The 22469-nt window shown below is 45.0% G+C and overlaps 1 protein-coding gene across 8 annotated transcripts in view; it reads right to left on the reverse strand.

The window, feature by feature from the left end:
• Positions 1–22469, reverse strand: part of FRYL (FRY like transcription coactivator) — a 214671-nt gene that overhangs the window by 161871 nt on the left and 30331 nt on the right. For 5 of the 8 annotated variants that reach the window (XM_068137658.1, XM_068137652.1, XM_068137650.1 and 2 more), the window contains exon 1: positions 19090–19658. The exons of 1 other annotated variant lie outside the window; for it this stretch is intronic. In XM_068137658.1, coding sequence (XP_067993759.1) covers positions 19090–19264 — 175 coding nt within the window. In that variant the 5' untranslated portion in view covers positions 19265–19658. Of the gene's footprint in view, positions 1–16688; positions 16978–19089; positions 19659–22469 lie in introns of those variants that run through there. 2 more of the 8 variants (XM_068137653.1, XM_068137654.1) reach the window with 2 other exon arrangements.

Below are 22469 nucleotides of genomic sequence, written 5' to 3' on the forward strand. Positions count from 1 at the left end.
GCGGGCGGTGCTCCGCACGGCGCCCGGAGCGCGGTCAGGCCTCCCGCGCTGCCAGATCAGCAGAATTACGGGAGCAAATACCTCCCCAGCGAGAAAAACGCCTGCGCGGCGCAGGGCCGGCGGGGCACAGCCAGGATGGCCGGCACTTCGCAACGCACCTCTGCTCTGACGGCTCCCAGTGCGGTCCTGCCTTCGGGACCGCCCCAAAGGCTGTGAGGGAAACTCCTAACTGGGGGGTCTGAGATTCCTACCCATGCGATCCCAACAGGCAGAGTCGGGAGCTATTCGGTCTGGAGAAGAGAAGGCTCCGAGGAGACCTAATTGTGGCCCTCCAGTATCTGAAGGGGGCTCCAAGAAAGCTGGAGAGGGACTTTTCAGGGTGTCAGGGAGTGACAGACTGGGGGAACAGAACAAAACTAGAAGTGGGGAGATTCAGATTGGATGTTAGGAAGAAGTTCTTCCCCTTGAGAGCGGTGAGAGCCTGGCACAGGTTGCCCAGGGAGGTATCACAGTATCACAGTATCACAGTATCACTTAGGTTGGAAAGGACCTCGAGGATCATCGAGTCCAACCTGACACCGCAGACCCCATGACTAGACCATGGCACCAAGTGCCACGTCCAATCTCCCCTTGAACGCCTCCAGGGTCGATGACTCCACCACCTCCCTGGGCAACCCATTCCAATGCCGAATGACTCGCTCGGTGAAGAACTTCCTCCTCACCTCGAGTCTGAACCTCCCCTGGCGCAGCTTGAGACTGTGTCCCCTTGTTCTGGTGCTGGTTGCCTGGGAGAAGAGGCCAACTCCCTCCTGGCTACAACCACCCTTCAGGTAGTTGTAGAGGGCAATAAGGTCACCCCTGAGCCTCCTCTTCTCCAGGCTAAACAATCCCAGCTCCCTCAGCCTCTCCTCATAGGGCTTGTGTTCAAGGCCTCTCACCAGCCTTGTTGCCCTTCTCTGGACACGCTCAAGTGTCTCAATGTCCTTCTTAAACTGAGGAGCCCAGAACTGGACACAGTACTCAAGGTGCGGCCTAACCAGAGCAGAGTACAGGGGCACTATGACCTCCCTGCTCCTGCTGGCCACACTATTCCTAATGCAGGCCAGAATGCTATTGGCCCTCCTGGCCACCTGAGCACACTGCTGGCTCATATTCAGGTGGCTGTCGATCAGCACACCCAGGTCCCTCTCTGTCTGGGAGCTCTCCAGCCACTCCGACCCCAGCCTATAGCTCTGCATGGGATTGCCGTAGCCAAAGTGCAGCACTCGGCACTTGGACTTGTTGAAAGCCATCCCATTGGACTCTGCCCATCTTTCCAGTCGGTCGAGGTCCCTCTGCAGAGCCTTTCTACCCTCTAATTGACTAACATCTGCCCCTAACTTTGTGTCATCTGCAAACTTGCTGATGACTGACTCTACCCCTTCATCCAGATCATCAACGAATATGTTGAAGAGGACAGGGCCCGGCACTGATCCCTGGGGGACACCACTGGTGACTGGCCTCCAGCTAGATGCGGCACCGTTCACGACCACTCTCTGGGCCCGGCCCTCCAGCCAGTTCCTAACCCAGCACAGAGTGTAGTGGTCCAAGCCTCGGGCTGACAGCTTAGTCAGCAGTTTGCTGTGGGGGACGGTGTCAAAGGCCTTGCTGAAGTCTAGGTAGACCACATCCACAGGCCTCCCCACATCCACCAGGCGGGTCACCTGATCATAGAAAGAGATCAGGTTGGAGAGGCAGGATCTGCCCTTCCTGAATCCATGTTGGCTGGACCTGAGCCCTTGGCCATCCATCAGGTGCGCAGTTATTGCTGCCAGGATAATCTGCTCCATCACTTTCCCTGGCACTGAGGTCAGGCTGACTGGCCTGTAGTTTCCAGGTTCCTCCATCCGACCCTTCTTGTGGATGGGGACCACGTTGGCCAGTTTCCAGTCATCTGGGACCTCACCAGTGAGCCAGGACTGGAGGAAAATGATGGAGAGTGGCCTAGCTAGCACATCCGCCACCTCTCTCAGCTGGTGCAAACCTCATCCCTGGAGGTTAAGGCCAGGCTGGATGTGGCTGTGAGCAACCTCATCTAATGTGCAGAGGTTGGACTCGATGATCTTTGAGGTCTCTTCCAACCTTAGTGATACTGAATACTGAGTCCCTGCCCCTGGCAGGAGGGTTGGAAGTGGATGATCATTGACAACCCTGACAACTCAATGGTTCCCACCATTCTTCCAGGGCAAACCAAGCCTCAACACCCTTTGCACCTCCCTGCACCAGGTGAAGCAGCAGCCCAGCGTCAGCTTCAGGCATTCATTGCCTTTGCACTGGGCAGAAACACATCTCAAAGTGCCTCAAGACTTTATGACGGATCTAATAGGCTTCAGAAAGATTTCTGTATAGTGACAGGAAGATACCATATGGAGAAAATAACGCTCTGGGCTTTTATACTGTGACTACCCCCAAACGAGCTAGGTAACATTGCCCTCAAGTCAAACAGACAGTGGAGAACAGGATGTGAAGTGACTGTGACAGGAGCTGCTAACAGCAGCTTCATTAAGTCTATTTAAACTACAAATCAACCCACATCATACAGATTAAAAACAATAAATCATCTATAGGTCCAAAGCACACTGATGATTAATAACATCTGCTTTAAGTTGGCATTTAAAAAGACCTATGTGGTTTCAACCAGGAGTAAACCAGCCCTGAGTAAGAACCAATAACTGTGCCCTCAGATAAAGCAGAATTAGCTCAAGCTGATGAAAAGACTTAGGCAGAGTGTAGGGTAAATGTTGGTTGCTTGTGGCAGTTGGGGTTGTGGGGGTGGTGGTATTTTGGGGTTTTTGGTTTTGTTTGTGGTCTTTTGAGTTTGGAGGCTATTTTGGTTTTCTGATCTACACCCACACAACTCCCCCAAACACAAAATCATTATCAGCATTCGGAAGGCAACACAGCAGAGTGAATGTCCACCTAAGTGGTTCTAAAAGACAGGTGTCACACAGCAGTGGAAGGGTACTGGGGAGTGCAGCATCACTGCAGCAGCCCATTCAAGCATCCAGACAGCTGCTGTCTGCCATCCATTCAGGAGATGAATAGTTTTATTAGAGAAGAGACTGCTGTAATCACTCAGTTTTCACAGATTAAAAATAATCCTAATTTTCCCATGCAAAGAAAACACATTGTGCTATAATAACATGTGAAATCACTACCTATATCTAGACAGGCCTTTATGTTTCTTCCCAGACAGGGTACAGAATGTGCATCCACACAGTAACACTTTAGGATACTTCATCAAGGTTTCCTTCATAAGCCTTTGTCAGGTAACACTTTCTACACTGTACCTCACATGACCTCACACTCCTTTTTCATCACTTCTATGAATATATTTGAAGTTATACTCCAGGCATTCCTTTTTCCTCTTCCTGAAGATATAACAGAGGTTGCATTTTGTTATGAGTAGGACACGAAGGTCGCAGTTTGGAACTGGTTGATGAATTTCACCACTAATTTGAAAGACTGTATTAATTATGGTTGGTCTCTAACTGCCTTCAACACTGGGCTACAGAGAGTTCTTCAAAGGAATCCTTGTTAACAGTGTGCATTCCAAAACCATGAGCCAACTCTCCCAGCACCTCAAAAATAATGACTTTTTAAAATACACTTTGGGTTCTTTGTAGTTGCACTCTCCCCTCCCCTCAGCTTTTATTCCTTAAGTCATTAGTGCCAGAAACTTATTAAAAAACAATCATCCCAGAAATCCCAGGAGATAGATAGAAGGAACTCCACAGAAACACTCATCTCCATGTGCCACCTTCTCCAGTCCCATTAAGGCAACTTTCAACAGAAGAGCTGCCAGTATTTCTGTAAAGCAGCGCTGCAGAAGTCAATACCTGTGAAATAAGCTTCTTTAAAATCTTCATTTACTTATGATATTGATGTGTTTGGTCAAGCACGGTACATGGCTTTCCGCCACGGCATCTCAGAGCTTCTTACACTATCACTTATTGATAGTATCACTGCAGCCCAGAAGGCAAATCGCATCCAGAGGAGCATGGCCAGCAAGGCAAGAGGGCATTCTGCCCCTTTACTCTGCTCCTGTGAGACCCCATCTAGAATACTGCCTCCAGTTCTGCTGTCCTCAGCATAAGGGCACAGATGTTGGATTGAGTCCAGAGGAGGGACACAAAGAAGATCCGAGGGCTGCAACACCTTCGCTATGAGGATAGGCTGAGGGAGCTGAGGGTGTTCAGCCTGGAAATGATTCCAGGGGGACCTCAGAGCTGCCTCCCAACACCTGAAGGGATCCTACAGGAAGGCTGCAGAGGAACCTTTTATCAGGCTGCCTAGCAACAGGACAAGGGGGAATGGTTTGAAGCTGAGGGAGAGTAGGGTTAGACTGGAGCTGAGGAAGAAGGAGGAAGGTGGTGAGACTGGAATAGGTTGCTCAGGGAGATAGTGGATGGCTCTTCCCTGGGCAGGGGTTCAAAGCCAGTTTGGATAAGGCTTTAAGAAGCTGAGTCTAGTTGCGAGGTCCATGTCAAGGAGGTTGGAGTAGATGATCTCTAAGGTCCCTTCCAGCCTAAGCCATTCCATGATTGTATGAACTACTGATCATGGCTGACAGGGCTTCCTCAAAGAGCTAGCAATGGATTTCCATTCAAATGCAGTTAGCTCAGTAGGAAGTGTCAGCCCATCAGGAACTTGTAGGATATTAAGACTAGTTTGATAACTGTATGTAGCAAGAGTATAAACTGGGACTACTTAATATGAGGAAAAGTTTGTAAAGAGACATCCTTTTTGACTACTACACATACAAAATATGGATGTTTGCATATGCACACACAGAGAGTTTGATTCAACAGGCATCATGAATTCACACGAATTAAGCATTCTAACATTATTTCTTCTTCCTACTCCACTTTCCATGCTTTTATAATCAAACACGTACAGATGACAGCTACTGCAATTTTGGACTTCTGAGGCTTTGTTTTGCCTTGAAATTAACAAAGCAGCCTACAAAATATTAGAATAAATGGAAGACTCAAGAATAAACCAAGAAGTTTAAAAAGTAAGCTTTTGGTTTATTTTTAATCAAAGCAAGACCAGTAGCAGCAGGGAACGCTCATGGTAAAACCATGGACTGCAAGTGTCTGAACCTTGCCAAGCACAGACAAGGCTAACTCAATGAGAAGGCCCCAAATGAAACTTATGGCACAGAATTACAAAGTACCATCATGTACTTCTGAAATGATGTAAGAACATGTGATTTCCAGCGTGGAGTCTCTTCTGTTCCTCATATGCAGAGAGGAATATGAAACAGACTTCTGGAAAGTACACTGTGTGTAAAAATTGAGAGCAGCAAGATGCCCACTGTGAAGGGCCTAAAAATACCTATCACTTTGGAGTACTTCTATAGGAACTCTTCCATAAGATGATTATTCTACTACCTGGAGAGAAGATGGAAAAGAAAGCACTAAATGCATTAAACTATAAAGCCAGTTGCTTTGATCTGGAGATGGTTTATGTAAGGGGGTGGGGAAGCCAGAAAGCAACTCTCCAATTGGACATTGGAGCATACTTTTATTAGTACACTGAAGATGACAGAATTCCAATCAATTGTTCAGCCTGGAGAAAAGCAGGCTCCAGGAGGACCCCACAACTGCCCTCCAATACCTGAAGGGAACCTGCAGGAAGGCTGGAGAGGGGCACTTTGTAAAGAGTGTCCACCGACAGCACAAGGGGTAATGGATTTAAATTGAAGGAGAACAGGATTAGATTGGATCTTAGGAAGAAATTCTTCACTGCAAGGGTGGCAAGACTCTGGAGTGGATTGTTCAGAAAGGTTGTGGATGCCCCCTCCCTGAAGATGTTCAAGGCCAGGTTGGATGGGGCCTTGAATAACCTGGACTAGTTGAGAGGTATCCCTGCCCATGGCAGGGAGGTTGGATTAGAGGATCTCTAAGGTCTCTTCCAGCCTAGGCCATTCTGTGCTCCTATGATAAATACCTAGTTTGTATACTGATCTCAATATTCACAGGCCTTTTAGACTGGTTATAAGTTTCACTAGTAAAAGAAGTACACTACTGTATGATACTTTCCAAAAAGTCTTAAGGTGCTCTCATTGCTCTCTACAACTACCTGAAGGGATGTTGTAGACAGGCAGAGGTTGGTCTATTCTCCCAGGCAAGCAGTACCAGAACAAGAGGACACAGTCTCAGGCTGTGCCAGGGGAGGTTCAGGCTGGATGTTAGGAAGAAGTTCTATACAGAGAAAGTGATTGCCCATTGGAATGGGCTGCCCAGGGAGGTGGTGGAGTCACCATCACTGGAGGCGTTCAGGAGGAGACTTGATAGGGTGCTTGGTGCCATGGTTTAGTTGTTTAGGTGGGTTGGATTGGTTGAGGGGTTGGACACAATGATCTTGAAGGTCTCTTCTAACCTGGTTCATTCTATTCTATTCTATGTGTGCACAGGCACACTGCTATCAGTGAGCTCTTAAAAGAGCATAACAAGAATAGGTCTACAGGTAGACTAAAGCAGAAGTGCTCAATCTGCAAATGCAAGCTGCTGACACTAGTAACATTAATGCAAGTGTCCAGTCCACACTATGCTTCCTGCTCAGATAGGAAAACCTTTTATTAAAGAGGATGGCTAGAAGAAAATTGCTTCAGCCACTTCAGCAACGTGAAGTCTGCAGACTGAAAATAGACTGTTAGAATATGAGATTCACACACAGTAAGCCCAGCTGCTCTGGGAAGCATTAGACCATCCATTTGTGGTACTGCTCACCTGCAGCATGCTTGACCTACACAGGAAAAAAGATCAGTTCAGCCCTTGAACATATTGTCTTGTACACTCAGTACATGTAAGCCCGGGCACCCAACAGGGAAGGTTTGCCCTGGGGATTACAAGGAGCCAGAGGACTTGAGCAATATAAAAGACCAAACACTATCATGCTACATAGCATACAGGAAACAGAAGTCTCCTTTTTTTTGTGGTTTTATCTGAAGAGTTTGGAATTTAATAAAAACACTGCTAAAAACATCCCTGCACGTCCTAGGGCAAACACATTTACTACAAATGCGCATGCAAATGTTGTTTGCACAGCTTATCTTCCATGCAGCATCACGCCACGTTCCTGGGACTGTTGAGACACAGTGTTGACAACTTTCAACAATGTACATAAAATAAGTACAGTGCTTAACAAGTGCTGCTTCTGTAACTGCCAGAGCTCTGCCCTGTGGCAAAGATCAATATGCGAGGACAGAACAAAAACCAACATAATTTGATTCCCACAGTGTTGTTTCAGCTTCACCTCTATGGGCTGAAAGGGGGGGAGGGGGAGAGTTCCATGACTGAAGAGATGGCTGAGTAAATTAATCCAAAAAGACTAAACATTTAGCTTCTTAAAGTTTGTTTTGCAGTTATAAAATAACAACATTTTTATATGCCAGAGACTGCTGAATAAGTTAATGTGAGAAGTCTAACATTTAACTTCTTAAAGTTTGCTTTCAAATGACAGGGAAAGAATATCATAGTATCAGTCAGGGTTGGAAGGGACCACAAGGATCATCTAGTTCCAACCCTCCTGCCATGGGCAGGGACACCCCACACTAGATCAGCCTGGCCCGAGCCTCATCCAGCCTGGGCTTAAACACCTCCAGGGACAGGGCCCCAACCACCTCCCTGGACAACCCATTCCAGGGCTTCACCACTCTCATGGGGAAGAGCTTCCCCCTCACATCCAGCCTGATTTTGTTTGCTAGAGATTGCTGAATAAGTTAATGCAAAAAGACTAACATTGAACTTCTTAAAGTTTGCTTTCCAATTACAAAGCAGTAGTATTTTATATGCTATTCAATTATGTGTCACAGGGAACATCATGTACAGATTTTTAGCCTCATTTTCACAGTCTCACTAAGGTTGGAAGAGACCTCAAGGATCATCGAGTCCAACCTGTCACCAGAGCTCAGGACTAGACCATGGCACCAAGTGCCACGTCCAATCTCCTCTTGAACACCTCCAGGGACGATGACTCCACCACCTCCCTGGGCAGCACATTCCAATGACGAATGGTTCTTTCTTTTAAGAACTTTCTCCTCACCTCGAGCCTAAACTTCCCCTGGCGCAGGTTGAGACTGTGTTCTCTTGTTCTGGTGCTGACTTTCTTGTTGTTTAACTTCCCTGGTTCTGCAATAGTTTGATTTCTCTCAGAATCTATTCAGCTCATACTGCCACTGTCCCCCAACACCCCATGTAGTTCTTGCTTTCTTTTACTGGGATGGCTAAGATAACAGGATTTGATCTGTCTGCTTATCTCTCTACACAATAATTTGCCTTAATCATTCCAGCATAAATACTCCAGTTAAAAACCACAGCTGAAGGCATTCTTTTAAGTTATGTAAAAAACATGCACTATCTGTTGCTGCTACAGGTTTCTTGGAGGTTTTTTCAGTCCTACTACACATAATTCATCCTCAGGGTGGTATGGACTGACAGAAAATGCATTCAGGCAAAGAACTACAAATGAGGTTACCCATTTAAAATGCATTAGGAGTTTTCCAACTAGTTCTGAAAGGACACTGAAGATGCACAGCTTTCTTGCAGAGCAGTCTTTCAGTAAGAGCAAAGAGGATGCTGTTAATATGTAACTTCTCAGTAAATTAACCTTATCTTATCTTGATTGAACACTAAACCTACCTGAAAAAAAAACACAAAGGAGAAAACCCCACACACACACAACACCACCCCCACTCCCCCAGCTTTACAGAAAGAATATTTAGATCCTGACAAAAATCAAACTGCTTTCAAGGTACTTTAACCAAAGTAAGGATTTAGACTACACAGATTGCAACCTGGCTCTTCCTGAAAATCTAGCTTTCCAGATCAGCAAACATCATAAGAGCACAAGGAAACAAAGCAGCAATAAAAAGGTGAAACGTTTCAAACAACTCAGCAGGCAGTTCTGAGATGATATTTAACTAACCCCCCTCCAAGAGGAAATGAGACAGGAGAAGCAATACACAAACCTATAGCTCTTACTGTATCTCATGAGCCTGACAAATCAGAGTTTCTTGGCTTCACAGGCATCCCTGTAGTTAAACTTCTAGAGAACTCTGATTTCCTCCCTCTCAGATGCTCAACTTTGACATTCAAAGACTGAAAAAACCAAACCAACAACCCAAACCAACAACAAACCTTAAAGGTATAGAGCCCCACTGGTACAGTTCTGTGACAGACAACCTGAAATAACTGCCTTAATATCTGATCTGCCCAATTCTGTATTGTGGCAGCCTCCTTGCTGTGCTTCAGTGTTAGTGCACATCCCTACTAGTTTGAGTTTGGGGGGACCAGCATTCCAGTTTTTACTAACCTTTTAAATGGAACCTGGAAACAGTTACAGAGCTACAAGGAAAATCCCTGCTTAGGTGCTGGGCATTTAAATGGATAGAGTAGGGAAAGGCTTAACTCTGTTACCCTACAAGGCCTTAAGACAACTGCTCCAAATCAGTTATGTTTCTATTTTTGTTGCTCCTCCCAAGCTGCTGGATGTCTGTGCCACTCTTGCAGGAAAATAATCATAGCTGCTTTAAATGAGGATCAGCTACTGTATTCCTATAGAAAGAAAAAACCACCAGGACTTTAAGGTTCATTCAGGAAAACTTAAAGTGAGAAGTGAATTACCTAGAGAAGTAAACTCAGCCCAGAAGTCCCAAATCTGTTAAGTACTTGGGTGGAAATTGTTCTCGGATGCAGACCGCCACAGCAGCTGAAAGGACTCTCGTATTTGCCTCACCCTGCACCGGCAGATAAATTTCTCCCTCCCTCCCCCATAAGCAAAGTTGAACATCTGCTCCTGAGCCAACTGCAGTTGGCAGCCTGCAGACTGTTTCTGTTGATACATTAAGGCACTTTACAACCCCCACACAATGCAGATATCTATCTGGTTCAGCCAGCTCTGCCCCAGAGTGCTAGCAGTAGGCAGAGGGATGGACGACCGCACAGTTACAACTGCTTCGGGTTGTCTCTTGTAAACCTCCTCACAAGCACAAGCCTACCAACTTAACTCCACCACAGCTTAAATGGCTGGGTAGGTAGCAGCTTTACAAGCTCTGTGCACACAGCATAGAGCCTCTGAAAGCTGCAGTTACAAGCAGGAGAAGGAAAGTGAGCAGAGGCAAGGCAGTAAGAGGCGATTTTCTCTCAAGATTTCAACTCCTGAACAGCTGCTCCCGATGCTTCCGTTACGCAGGCAGGAGCCTGAGGAGCTCCATCACCCAGTATCATAAATACATAAAACAATCACATTAACATGGCATTCTTCATAGTTGCACTGAATTGGTGTATTTCTTCACCCCAGAGCCTGCAAATGTTTACAGGGCATTTTTTTCATCATTTAGTTACCAGGATTTAAACAATTAAGTGCCTTTAAGGCTCGATTTTACAGCTTTCCCATGCATATGAAACAACAGATCCTCGGGCAGGAGCCCGAAGCAGAAGCACAAAATAGAAATGCTTTTAAGATTAAAAAAAGGTCATCAATATTACACCCTGATTTGCAAATCAAGAGCACACACAAGTGACATTTCTGAGCCTCAGCAAGCAAGGAAAGAAATACAAAAACCAGGAAGTGAGAAAACAAGAAGCAACAAACCCACAGGAAGCTAAACACAACAGCTAGACACCTAACTCCTGACACACACTGAAACTTCACAGCAAGGCCATATTTGTCTGGAAGATCTGCAAACAGCACACAGCTCAAAGTTCCCTAAAGTGCCTCAGCTGGTGGACTACAAAGTATCCTGGGCCAGCAGGAGAGACCACCTACCAGCTAGGAAGCTCACAGCTGAGGCCTTGAATGCTGCTTCCCAAATCACAGGTATTTTCCACCAGCACTTATTAACTGGGAAAACATTCCCAATGAAGAAGACACCCGTGACATTTCCTTATTTGAAGTGCACTTAAAGGCTATTCAGTGCTAAGTTAGAGACACCAAGAATGCCATTTGCTGACAACTTCCAAAGCAGCCCTTGATTAAGATGAGACAGTTTCAATAATTTCCCCACATAACCCATTTTGGAAGGAGCACACGAAGCCAGCACTCACAGGGTGAGAACCATTCTGCTATTGAAGAGCTTAAACCAAATGAAATATGGGAGCCTACTAATCAAGCCACAAACCAGCTAACAAGTGCAGCCAACAGAACCTGCCAGCAGCCATCTAAAGCACCATGAACTAAAAAGTGTCCTATTTGCCCCTTCCATTTGAAACATATAAACCTCTCCTAGAGAGGATTAAGCCTGGCTAAATCACCTATAAATTAAAACTTGTGCCTTTCAACAATGGATTTCCCTCCCCCCCCCTTTACAACTGAAAACTGGAGAACTGTTTAACAAAATACTCAAATTATAATCCCTCTGTAACTTTAATCTGAATTGCTGCTCTCACTAGCACTGCATCTTCATATGCAACTGCTGATAAATCCTGCATTGAGCCTCTGAATACTTCTTGAGCATCAGGGGCTTGTGATTTGGGATTTTTTTTCTAGCTCAGTGATCAATTTTAACGTGTTTCAAAGGACAACAGCTTTTTACTTCAAGGAAAATGTTCCTTATAAACAAGCTGAGATTTTGACTTTCTAGAGCTGTCCAGTTACTTCCAAACTCCACCTTGGATCACAGATCCAAGTTCTGGGCCCCTCAGTTTAAGAAGGACATTGAGACACTTGAATGTGTCCAGAGAAGGGCAACGAGGCTGGGGAGAGGCCTTGAGCACAGCCCTGTGAGGAGAGGCTGAGGGAGCTGGGGTTGCTTAGCCTGGAGAAGAGGAGGCTCAGGGGTGACCTCATTGCCTTCTACAACTACCTGAAAGGTGGTTGTAGCCAGGAAGGGGTTGGTCTCTTCTCCCAGGCAACCAGCATCAGAACAAGAGGACACAGTCTCAAGCTGCGCCAGGAGAGGTTTAGACTCGAGGTGAGGAGAAAGTTCTTCACCGAGCGAGTCATTCATCATTGGAATGTGCTGCCCAGGGAGGTGGTGGAGTCACCATCCCTGGAGGTGTTCAAGAGGGGATTGGATGTGGCACTTGGTGCCATGGTCTAGTCATGAGGTCTGTGTTGATAGGTTGGACTCCATGATCCTCGAGGTCTCTTCCAACCTTAGTGCTACTGTGATACAGATAAAGAGATGGGTGGATAGATAGACAGAAGTGTCACAGGTATGTTTTAAAAGCTCTTCTACATGCAAGAGTTTAACAGTGTGAATCAGTAAGGAACAAAATTGTTGTTAAACCAATCTCTACCTCAAAGCAGTTTTCAAGACTTCTGAATAATTTAGACCCTACAAGTTTAAACAGATACTTTTATGTCCTAGTCTCACCAGTATATGATAGAGAGTTTTACAGTAGCATACCAATTTATTTTCACAATGATTTCTCCACATTGTTGACTTCAGCACTTCACAGTCCCCTCAGCTGGCTATTGCACAATTCTTCTGAATCACAGATTGGCTTATGTTGGAAGGGAACCCCAGAGATCATCTACTCCAACCTCCTGCCATGGGCCTCTCAACTAGACTTGGCTGCTCAAGGCCTCATCCAGCTTGACTTTGAACACCCCCAGGGAGCAGGCAGCCACAATCTCCCCAGCCAACCTATTCCAGAGTGTCACCACCCTCATACTAAAGGACAACTTAAGATCCAGCCTGAACCTACTCTCCCTCAGCTTCAAACCATTCCTCCTTGTCCTATTGCTGGACACCCTGATGAGAAGTCCCTCTGCAGCCTTCCTGGAGGATCCCTCCAGGAAGCTCTAAGGTCTCCTTGCAGTCTTCCATTCTCCAGGCTGAACAACCCCAGCTCCCTCAGCCTGTCCTCATAGCAGAGGTGCTGCAGCCCTTGGATCATCTTTGTGACTCTCCTCTGGACTCACTCCAACTGTTCTGTGTCCTTCTTATGATGGGGACTTGCTTTTCTCTCATTCTCCCCATTCTACCACCCTCTAAGTCAAAACCTCTTCACAGCACTGAGCAATTACATTGGTTCAGCTGTCACCTGAAACCTTATACTAACACATTTCAGCCTCCAAAAACCTTTTTGGTGCTTAAAGTCCAGAAGATGCATAGAAGAACTCCTGCCAACGAGTTGCAGAGTTAATGTATTCATTGAACAACAGCATTAAGAAAAATATCATCATTTCAGTTCTGTTCCCACATCTCACAGGAAAACAAATTACCTCCTCACAAAAGTAAGTGTCAAGCAGGGACCTTAAAGATCTTCCTGTGAGTAGTCTTAACACACATCTTGAAAGCAGCACTATGTTACAATTACTTTGTTGCTGCTTGGGATGAGGTAAAACCAATGGTTGGCAAAAAAAAACAACAAACCAAAACCAACCAAACCCAACCCTAACAGACAAAAAATTCACTCCAGACATCCCCACAAAGACTGGAGGGAAAAGAATAAATAAAACCAATTTAAGATATCCATTAAATATTCCTGCAGGCTTCCTCTTCAGATGAAACCCTGAGACAACTACACTAAAAGGACAGCAGGCATAAAGCCAAGCAGACAATACCACTGAAACAAAATTTAAAATGAAGAAGAAAACAAATAATCTTTAAAAAAGCCAAATATAGTTCTGGGAGTTCTCTCAAAGATTAGGGCCAGGAGGATGATCAGGGGGCTGGAGCCCCTCTCCTATGAGGACAGACTGAAGGAGTTGGGGCTGTTCAGTCTGGAGAAGAGAAGGCTCCCAGGTGACCTCATTGTGGCCTTCCAGTATCTGAAGGGGGCTACAAGAAAGCTGGGGAGGGACTGCTCAGGATCTCAGGTAGTGATAGGACTAGGGGGAATGGAATGAAGCTGGAGGTGGGGAGATTCAGGCTGGAGGTGAGGAGGAAGTTCTTCCCCATGAGAGTGGTGAAGCACTGGAATGAATGGGTTGTCCAGGGAGGTGGTTGAGGCCCCATCCCTGGAGGTGTTTAAGGCCAGGCTGGATGAGGCTCTGGCCAGGCTGATCTAGTGTGGGGTGTCCCTGCCCATGGCAGGGGGGTTGGAACTAGATGCTCCTTGTGGTCCCTTCCAACCCTGATACTGTGATTAAGTCATATAAATATATATAGATTAACAGTTAAATGCAATTATAGCTGATTTTTCCTTTTTAATAGCAAACTGAACAAGTCAGTGACATATTCCTTTTGTTCATGAGCTTGATTTTAAGCAGACCTGCTGGACACTATGTCAAGTTCCTTACTGATTCCATCTTAAGCAACTCTCTTACTGCAAAACCCCTTTACCCAGTGGGGTCACTGTATCTGCTTATAAGCAGTAATCATAAAACAACATTGCACTTAAAATAAAACTCTGGAGAGATGCTTGTCTTTCCATTTATCTAAATTATTAAAGAGTTCATTTTCCACAGATCAATAGGTATAAAACAAGAGGCTTAGCCAGAAGGTGACTGCTAATTTTGGTGCCGGGAAGGCCTCTAATGCTGCCCCCACTACGGACCGAAAGGGCCCCCCTCGGTGAGTTGCTTCCCCTTGCTAAGTCATCTCCAAAATGCTGCCTCAAAAAAAAGTATTGGAACATTTTCTGCTGGCTTTGTGAAATGAATCAGCTCAGGGAAAGGCCACACCAGCATCTGATAGGAGACGGGGAAGAGCTGTGCAGCTGGGAGTGAGATTCGTCCTTTTCACTTGCTGCCTTTTGCCCTGGTATCAAATGGTTAGAGCAGCCTGATCTGCTTGTAGAACTGCAGTCAGAAAAATCTAACCAAAATCCCCTTTCCCTCCCTTCTGTCACAAAGAACTTCAAGAGCAGGTTCCAGAGGCCCTCAGCAAAGGTTCTTTATTATTTTTTAATCAAAAAGATACACAGAAAAATTTCCTGTGGTATTACTCAGGCACAACAATGCTATCTGCTGTGATAAGGAACCAGGAGAGAAGGTAAAGATTTTTATGTAAGTAGCATTCTGGATCCCAAACAGCATTATGGGGCAATCTCTGAATGTAAGCAAGAAGCAAACAGTGAAGGGGTGGAGAGGGGAAAGCCACAGTATTGAGTTACCCACTAACCCCTCCAGACATCTCTAACTGAAACTCAGAACTCAGGCACAAAAATTGACTTGAATTGCAGAGAGATGCTGGGCCTCCTGGCCACCCTCTGCTGTACAAGACTAATTAGAGATGCCACATCGAGCTGGATGTGCCCTGCAGAGCTGATGGTATTCCAGGGACAGAGTGCTCACAGGCAGTTTATGTACCCAGCCCTGCTCTTAGCCTTCTGGGCAACTACAGGTCTGTTACTTGTTTACTTTACCACCAAAGAACCTATTTCTAGTGGCTTATTTCTGCTCCCCTAGCACAGGCACTTTACACCTGCTTCTCTTCATGTCTGCAAAAGGAGACATTTTTCATACACAGAAATAATCACAGCATCACAGGAATGTTAGGGACCTTAAAAGATCATCTAGTCCACCCACCCTGCCAGAGCAGGATCACCTATACCAGATCACACAGGAACCTATCCAGGCAGGTCTTGAATATTTCCAATGTGGACACTGTGAACAAGGAACATACTCACATCACTGAAATTTAACATCTCCTGTGCTGCCACTGCAGATTTGACTTAGAGAGCTTGCCTGAGTCTGTTTCACAGTATTAGCCACCCTTCCTTACAACAGAACCAAAGCTGCAGCCAAAAGGGCACATGCCACATGCCACAGGCACAGAAGCCATTTGCCAGTTTGCACAGGGCAGCCCTGGTGCCCCTTCTTTATAATGCTACAAACAGCAGCAGGGAGACTATGAAACACTTTCTAGATGTGTCTGCACAGGAACACATTTGCATATGGATTTTGATGCATGAAAACACTATCTGGATCCTCCAAACTCAGCTTTCTGTGTTTGATTTGGATTGCAGCTTTTTTGAGCCAGAGAACATACCAACTCACAAAACGCTACAGCAAACTTCAAAGCTCTGCCTGCTCTTTCCCTAACCTCTAAGTGTTGTGATGCATACAACCACATGCAGGTATCTCAGTGAGTGAGATGTTGGGGGTCTCTAGAGTTCAAATCTTCTAGACCTAAAAGGACAGTTATGAAAGGTTTCTAAAATACACTTGAAGCTATTCTGACAGAAGCTATTATTGTGTTTGCTTCCAAGGTCTTGGTTTGGGCTACAAAATGATGTAGTAGTGAAGTTTAAACATTTTGAAAGGTAGGAACAAGAAAGGTTTTAATCCTAGAAAAGCAAACAAGTAAACATAAAACACAAAACATCTCCACAGCTCATCACACAAAATATTTAGGTCAGATACAAGCAAATGCAACTTTCAGACTTTGGGTGTCAGGAATAGAGGGATTTGTGTTGGCTTAAGACCTTCTACCTTACATCTACGCTTTAAAAGAGTATAAAAATTAACCACTGACTTGGTAATTCATCTAAATTCTCATCAATACAGAAAAGTTCCTGAACAGCAGCAGTAAGGAACAGAAAGAAAAACCTCTCCTACTTTCAAATTCAAACATATCTACAGCACAGGACACTTAACACTTTACAAACACATCAAGCTCCTGAACAGCTTCATGATAGGAAATTTGGTGGTACATTAATACCACATCTGTTGACATCAAGCAAGTAAATGCTTCATTTATTTCCCCTCCCCCCCCAAAAAAAAAAACCATTCTACTGTTTTATTACCTGTTTTGTCAGCACCTGCATTCTGCAGCATATCCAACTGGTAAACACAGGGGCTCTTTTGCTCTATTCCAGCAGAGCAGCTCATTCCATTACCAAGATACAAAAATAGAAATAAGGAGATAATTTAAAGAGGATTCAGCTACTATCTGCTGTTGTAAAAGCATGATCCCAGAACGGGCTGTAAGTCTGCATTTCGCAAATCATGACATCACAGGGTTGAGAGCTATTTGTCAGGCACTGCTGACTTCCACAAAAATCACTCCTAATCATCACCATTTGGCAATTATTTAGGGAGCAAGAAAGGAGAACTCCACTTCCACAGCAGGACTGGTGCGCTCTGTGTTTATTATCCCTGTTTGCTTCGGCTATTGACAAAGCGTTGAATGAGGCTGGATGAAGACATCCACAGGCTACAGAATTTTCCTCCCACCTAGCACAATGCATCTGTTCAGTCTGAAATTGTAACATTTTAAGCAAGGTATTATTTCAAGGTGAGAGCTGTAAATAAAATATAATGCAGCATAACAGTAGAACAGATGAACTATGTCTGTGGAGATATTTGAGCTCTGCACATCACAGTGCTAGCCAACTATCATAGTATCAGTCAGGGTTGGAAAGGGACCACAAGGATCACCTAGTTCCAACCCCCCTGCCATGGGCAGGGACACCCCACACTAGATCAGACTGGCCAGAGCCTCATCCAGCCTGGGCTTAAACACCTCCAGGATATGTACTATGTACTTCAGGGCTGTAGTGCTGTCCAAGTTAAATGAGGACATGAAGCTGGCTAAAAGAGCATCATCCTTTCAAGTGCCATGAGCTTCTGAGCAGTGTTCTCAGATGCACAGGCAAGAACAGTCTGAACAGATTTTATGCTCTAAGGAGTCTTTAATACTCCATACCATTACAAATTTAACTTGCTCTAATTTGTTACACACAAGATGTGTAACAAAACAGAGCTGTCCTTGCTTTTCCTGGCTACCAATTAACACATGAAGAAAAACAAGTAGTGATTTATATCACAATCAGAAAAGCTAAGGAAAACCTTCCCAAGGAATCCCCATTCTCCTACCACCCCCACAGCCCCTTTAATGCCATACTTCAAGCTGTAAGCTCACCACCCAATAAAACAAATCTCACCACCTCCTATCCATGCAGTTAGACACATAAGGAAAAAAATTCAAGGCCCCACTAATTCCTGAAAATAGCCACCCCATAGCCAAGGGTAAACACACTGCATCTGAGAGCCACCGGGATCCAAGATCATAAAGGTTCAGGACCTTACTATTTTAGCTGGAGGCAAAAAAAGTAAAACTAGATTTTCCACTGCCACCCAACTGAACTGTCTGAACAAGGAACATTAACTCATTCTACTTCTTGTTAGCCCAATACACTAACATTTAGAGGTAGTAAAATAAATCCTTAAGGTAAAAATTCTCTGTACAAAAATCCATAGTTTTACTTCCCTTAATTTACATATTAGGTCTATTAATTTTTTTTTGCAATCTTCAATACACTAAAAAAATAGAAAGCATTACTTGAAATGAAGCTCCATAACCACCACTGAAAATATGTGTATTAAAACAACCCTAAAGCAAACAAACCAAAACCAAAAGCAAAACCAAACACACAAAAAAGCCTAAAACCACACCAAAAAAAAAAACCCCAAAATGAATTAAAATTAAATAAGTGAAATAAAAAAGTAGAACTATCACCACCACTAATTATATATATATTTTAAAGACCAAACAAAACCCAAACCAAACCAAAAAAACCCTAAAGCCACACCAAAAAAAACCCAAATGGAGTGAAATGAAATAAATGAAATCAAAAATAGAACTATCACCACCACTATATATAGATATAAATATATTAAAGAAACCAACCAAACAAAAAGCAAACCCAAACCCAACAAAAAACTCCCACCTAAAACCACACAAAAAAACCCCCAAAACTCTTAAAAAGGAACTCCTTCAAAAGGCTTTGGGGATTTGAAAAGCAGGGAAGCCAAAAAAGGTGACAGAAAACTTGAACCCTGCACTGCAGCGAGGGCTCTGTGCAGCACACATCCATCAAGTCTTAAAGTACAATGTTAACTATGATTAAGCACTTAAAAAACTGAAATAGGAATATTTATCCCAGCAAGGGAAAAAGAAAAAGTCCCACAGGCCTGAAACATACAAGGAGTACAGAAGAAATGCTCTTTAATTTCTTTCAGGTAGGTCACTAATACAATAGTGTGTCAGGTTCAGAACTGGTTTACCACGAGAGACAACTTGGTCATAGGAGCACTGATACAAAGGTCTTTCAGACTCAAATTCATCAACTTAGCAAAGTGAGCACAGCCTGAAGAAAAAGCTTAGCCATGAGTTTAGAGCAGGTTGCTGACATGGATACATACTGTAATCAGGATGTACAACATGTGCCTCCTCATCTTCATCTATTGTCTGTCCTAAGGCAAACAGCCTGACACGTCTCATCCTCAGCAGCCTTGGGGAGGTTTCCCGGGCAGCGCTCCCAGCATCCAGAACCACATCTCCAGAAACGGTGGGGACAATTTTTTTCAGGAATTCCATTCTGACATGCCCTCTACCTTCTCAGCATGAAGAAACCCAGCAGTTGAGCCACACGTTACAGAGCGTGGCTCCCCACACCAACTTCCTTGAGCACAGAGGTAAGACTTCTCCCTCATGATGTCATGTTGAGCCTGGGTGGTGCCAACAGCAGCACGTCAGCTGCCAGCTGCTCCCAGGCAGATTTTAAAGAGGTCTAACTGTAGGGGCTGATAAGAAAGCCAAACAACAACAGGTCTATGCATTAACCAATGCATGCTAAACTCTGCACTTGCAGCAGACACCGTGTGTTTAGCACTGCAACTATTTTAAGCACTAATAAAATGCACACATTTTCCAATGGCTGACAGAGTTCAGCAGCTCTGAGTTTTCAAGAAGTGCACAGAGAGGGTTCATCTGCATTTGAAAGATAACACTTATCATACAGCAAGTCTACAGACCAGCTTTATAAACAGTGTCAAGCAGCACCAGTTTAAACCACTGGCATTCTCACATGGTTGTAGCTACTAGCCATGAAACTCTTAACCTTTATGCAATGTTAAGTTTTGTTTTGCAGGCTCTGATGCTGTATTTACAACTTCAAAACATTCACACCAAATATTCAAACCATCTTCCAGAAAACATCAAGTACAGAAATAACCTGTCTCACGTTGTCCAATGTCCACCTCATCCCTAGGGCCACTCCTCCTAACCTGTCTCACGCTGTCCAGTGTCCACTCCCTCCCTAGGGCCACTTCTCCTAACCTGTCTCATGTTGTCCAATGTCCACCTCATCCCTAGGACGACTCCTCCTAACCTGTCTCATGTTGTCCAGTGTCCACTCCATCCCTAGGGCCACTCCTCCTAACCTGTCTCATGTTGTCTAATGTCCACTCCATCCCTAGGGCCACTCCTCCTAACCTGTCTCACATTGTCCAATATCCACTCCGTCCCTAGGGCCACTCCTCCTAACCTGTCTCACATTGTCCAATATCCACTCCATCCCTAGGGCCACTCCTCCTAACCTGTCTCATGTTGTCCAGTGTCCACTCCATGCCTAGGGCCACTCCTCCTAACCTGTCTCATGTTGTCCAGTGTCCACTCCCTCCCTAGGGCCACTCCTCCTAACCTGTCTCATGTTGTCCAGTGTCCACTCCATGCCTAGGGCCACTCCTCCTAACCTGTCTCATGTTGTCCAGTGTCCACTCCATCCCTAGGGCCACTTCTCCTAACCTGTCTCACATTGTCCAGTGTCCACTCCATCCCTAGGGCCACTTCTCCTAACCTGTCTCACATTGTCCAGTGTCCACTCCATCCCTAGGGCCACTTCTCCTAACCTGTCTCACATTGTCCAGTGTCCACTCCATCCCTAGGGCCACTTCTCCTAACCTGTCTCCTGTTGTCCAATGTCTGCTTCTCCCCACATGCCTGTTTTAGATGTTTAGAAGTTTTTTTTTGAGTGAAGCTTAAATATTGTTCTATCTTTAGCTTAAAGAAGTCCTCATGGAAGATGTAATGCATTTTGAGGCAGAAAGTTTAGAATGGGGGGGAGGGGGAGGAACACATTAGCACAGAAGACTCTTCCTTAATGCTTTCTGCATTTGGCAATGTGGATTATTGTATGACAAAATTATTACTTTGTTTACTAGACTTGGAGTGGAGATGCACAGATACATTCCCACCTCATCTGCTACATCACTCACAGGAAATCCACCAATACTCATTTTGAAAGTCTGAATGGCAGCCTGCATGCTTCTCCTACTTTTATGAAAGCAGCTCAGTGCCCAAGACACTTCTGAAAGCATTAACACAGTTGTCCAAAGTAAGCATACATGTGTGTTTTCACAATATGCATTCCTTACTCAACCTGAAATTCACTACTGTGTCTAGCTCTTGGGGAAAAAAGCCAATGAAAGGCACACAGAGCTGTTTCAGATCTCACAGTTCCAACAGCTAAGTGCTCACAAGAGACTGCTCAACTTGATCAAACTATCAGTCCTCTACTGATCAACTCTGCTATCACACTGTTTAAGTATTCAATCTAGTTAATGCCACAACCTGAAGAGTTTGGTACAAGCTCATTGAAGTTGCCAACTACAGTATTTTTCACATTCTATACAGAGTGGTGTCCCCAGCAGAAGGGCAACACAGGGCTGGTGGGCTGAGTCTGGAGGAGGGCCACCCCCACTATGAGGAGAGGCTAAGGGAGCTGGGGCTGTTCAGCCTAGAGAAGACTCCAGGGGAACCTTAGAGTTGCCTTGCAATACCTGAAGGGATCCTCCAGGAAAGCTGCAGAGGGACTTTCCCTAAGGGTGTGTAACAACAGGACAAGGGGAAATGGTTTGAAGCTGAGGGAGAGTTGGGTTAGACTGGATCTCAGGAAGTTCTTCAGTATATCAGGTATATCTCAGGCTATCAGGTAGTGATAGGACTAGGGGGAATGGAATGAAGCTGGAGGTGGGGAGATTCAGGCTGGAGGTGAATAGGAAGTCCTTCCCCATGAGAGTGGTGAAGCCCTGGAATGGGTTGTCCAGGGAGGTGGTTGAGGCCCCATCCCTGGGGGTGTTTAAGCTCAGGCTGGATGAGGCTCTGGCCAGCCTGCTCTAGTGTGGGGTGTCCCTGCCCATGGCAGGGGGGTTGGAACTAGATGATCCTTGTGGTCCCTTCCCACACTGACTGATACTATGATAAGATTCAAGACATCTAGCAAAAATAATCTGTGTAACAACATCATTCACAGGTTGGGTTTTTTTTTTCCCACCAATACAAAAGAAAAGTTACACAAAATATCTTTTCAGAAATGCATTTTATGGCTTTTCAGAATAATGAGACATTGTAAAGATAATTTGTGATTACAAAAGATCACGAATCATTACAAACTCAAGCAATCACTTATTCATAATAGCATTCTTTTCTATAGATTTCCCCCCCCCCCCCTTTGAAATCTTACAATTCTACTTGGGAACAAAAGAGAGAAACTCAGACACTTGGGTCCTGCATCTGGGTCGAGGCAATCCCAGGCACAAATACAGGCTGGGCAGTAACTGGCTGGAAAGCAGCCCTGAGGAGAGAGACTTAGGGGTGCTGGTGGACAAAAAGCTCACCAGGAGCTCTCAGTGTGCACTTGCAGCCCGCAAAGCCAATCAGATCCTGGGCTGCATCAGAAGAAGTGTGGCCAGCAGGTCGAGGGAGGTGATCCTCCCCCTCTGCTCAGCCCTGATGAGACCCC

This window comes from Melanerpes formicivorus, unplaced genomic scaffold (assembly GCF_026170545.1).
Source record: "Melanerpes formicivorus ecotype bairdi unplaced genomic scaffold, bMelFor1.0.p_v2 SCAF_4, whole genome shotgun sequence".
NCBI classification, from domain to species: domain Eukaryota; kingdom Metazoa; phylum Chordata; class Aves; order Piciformes; family Picidae; genus Melanerpes; species Melanerpes formicivorus.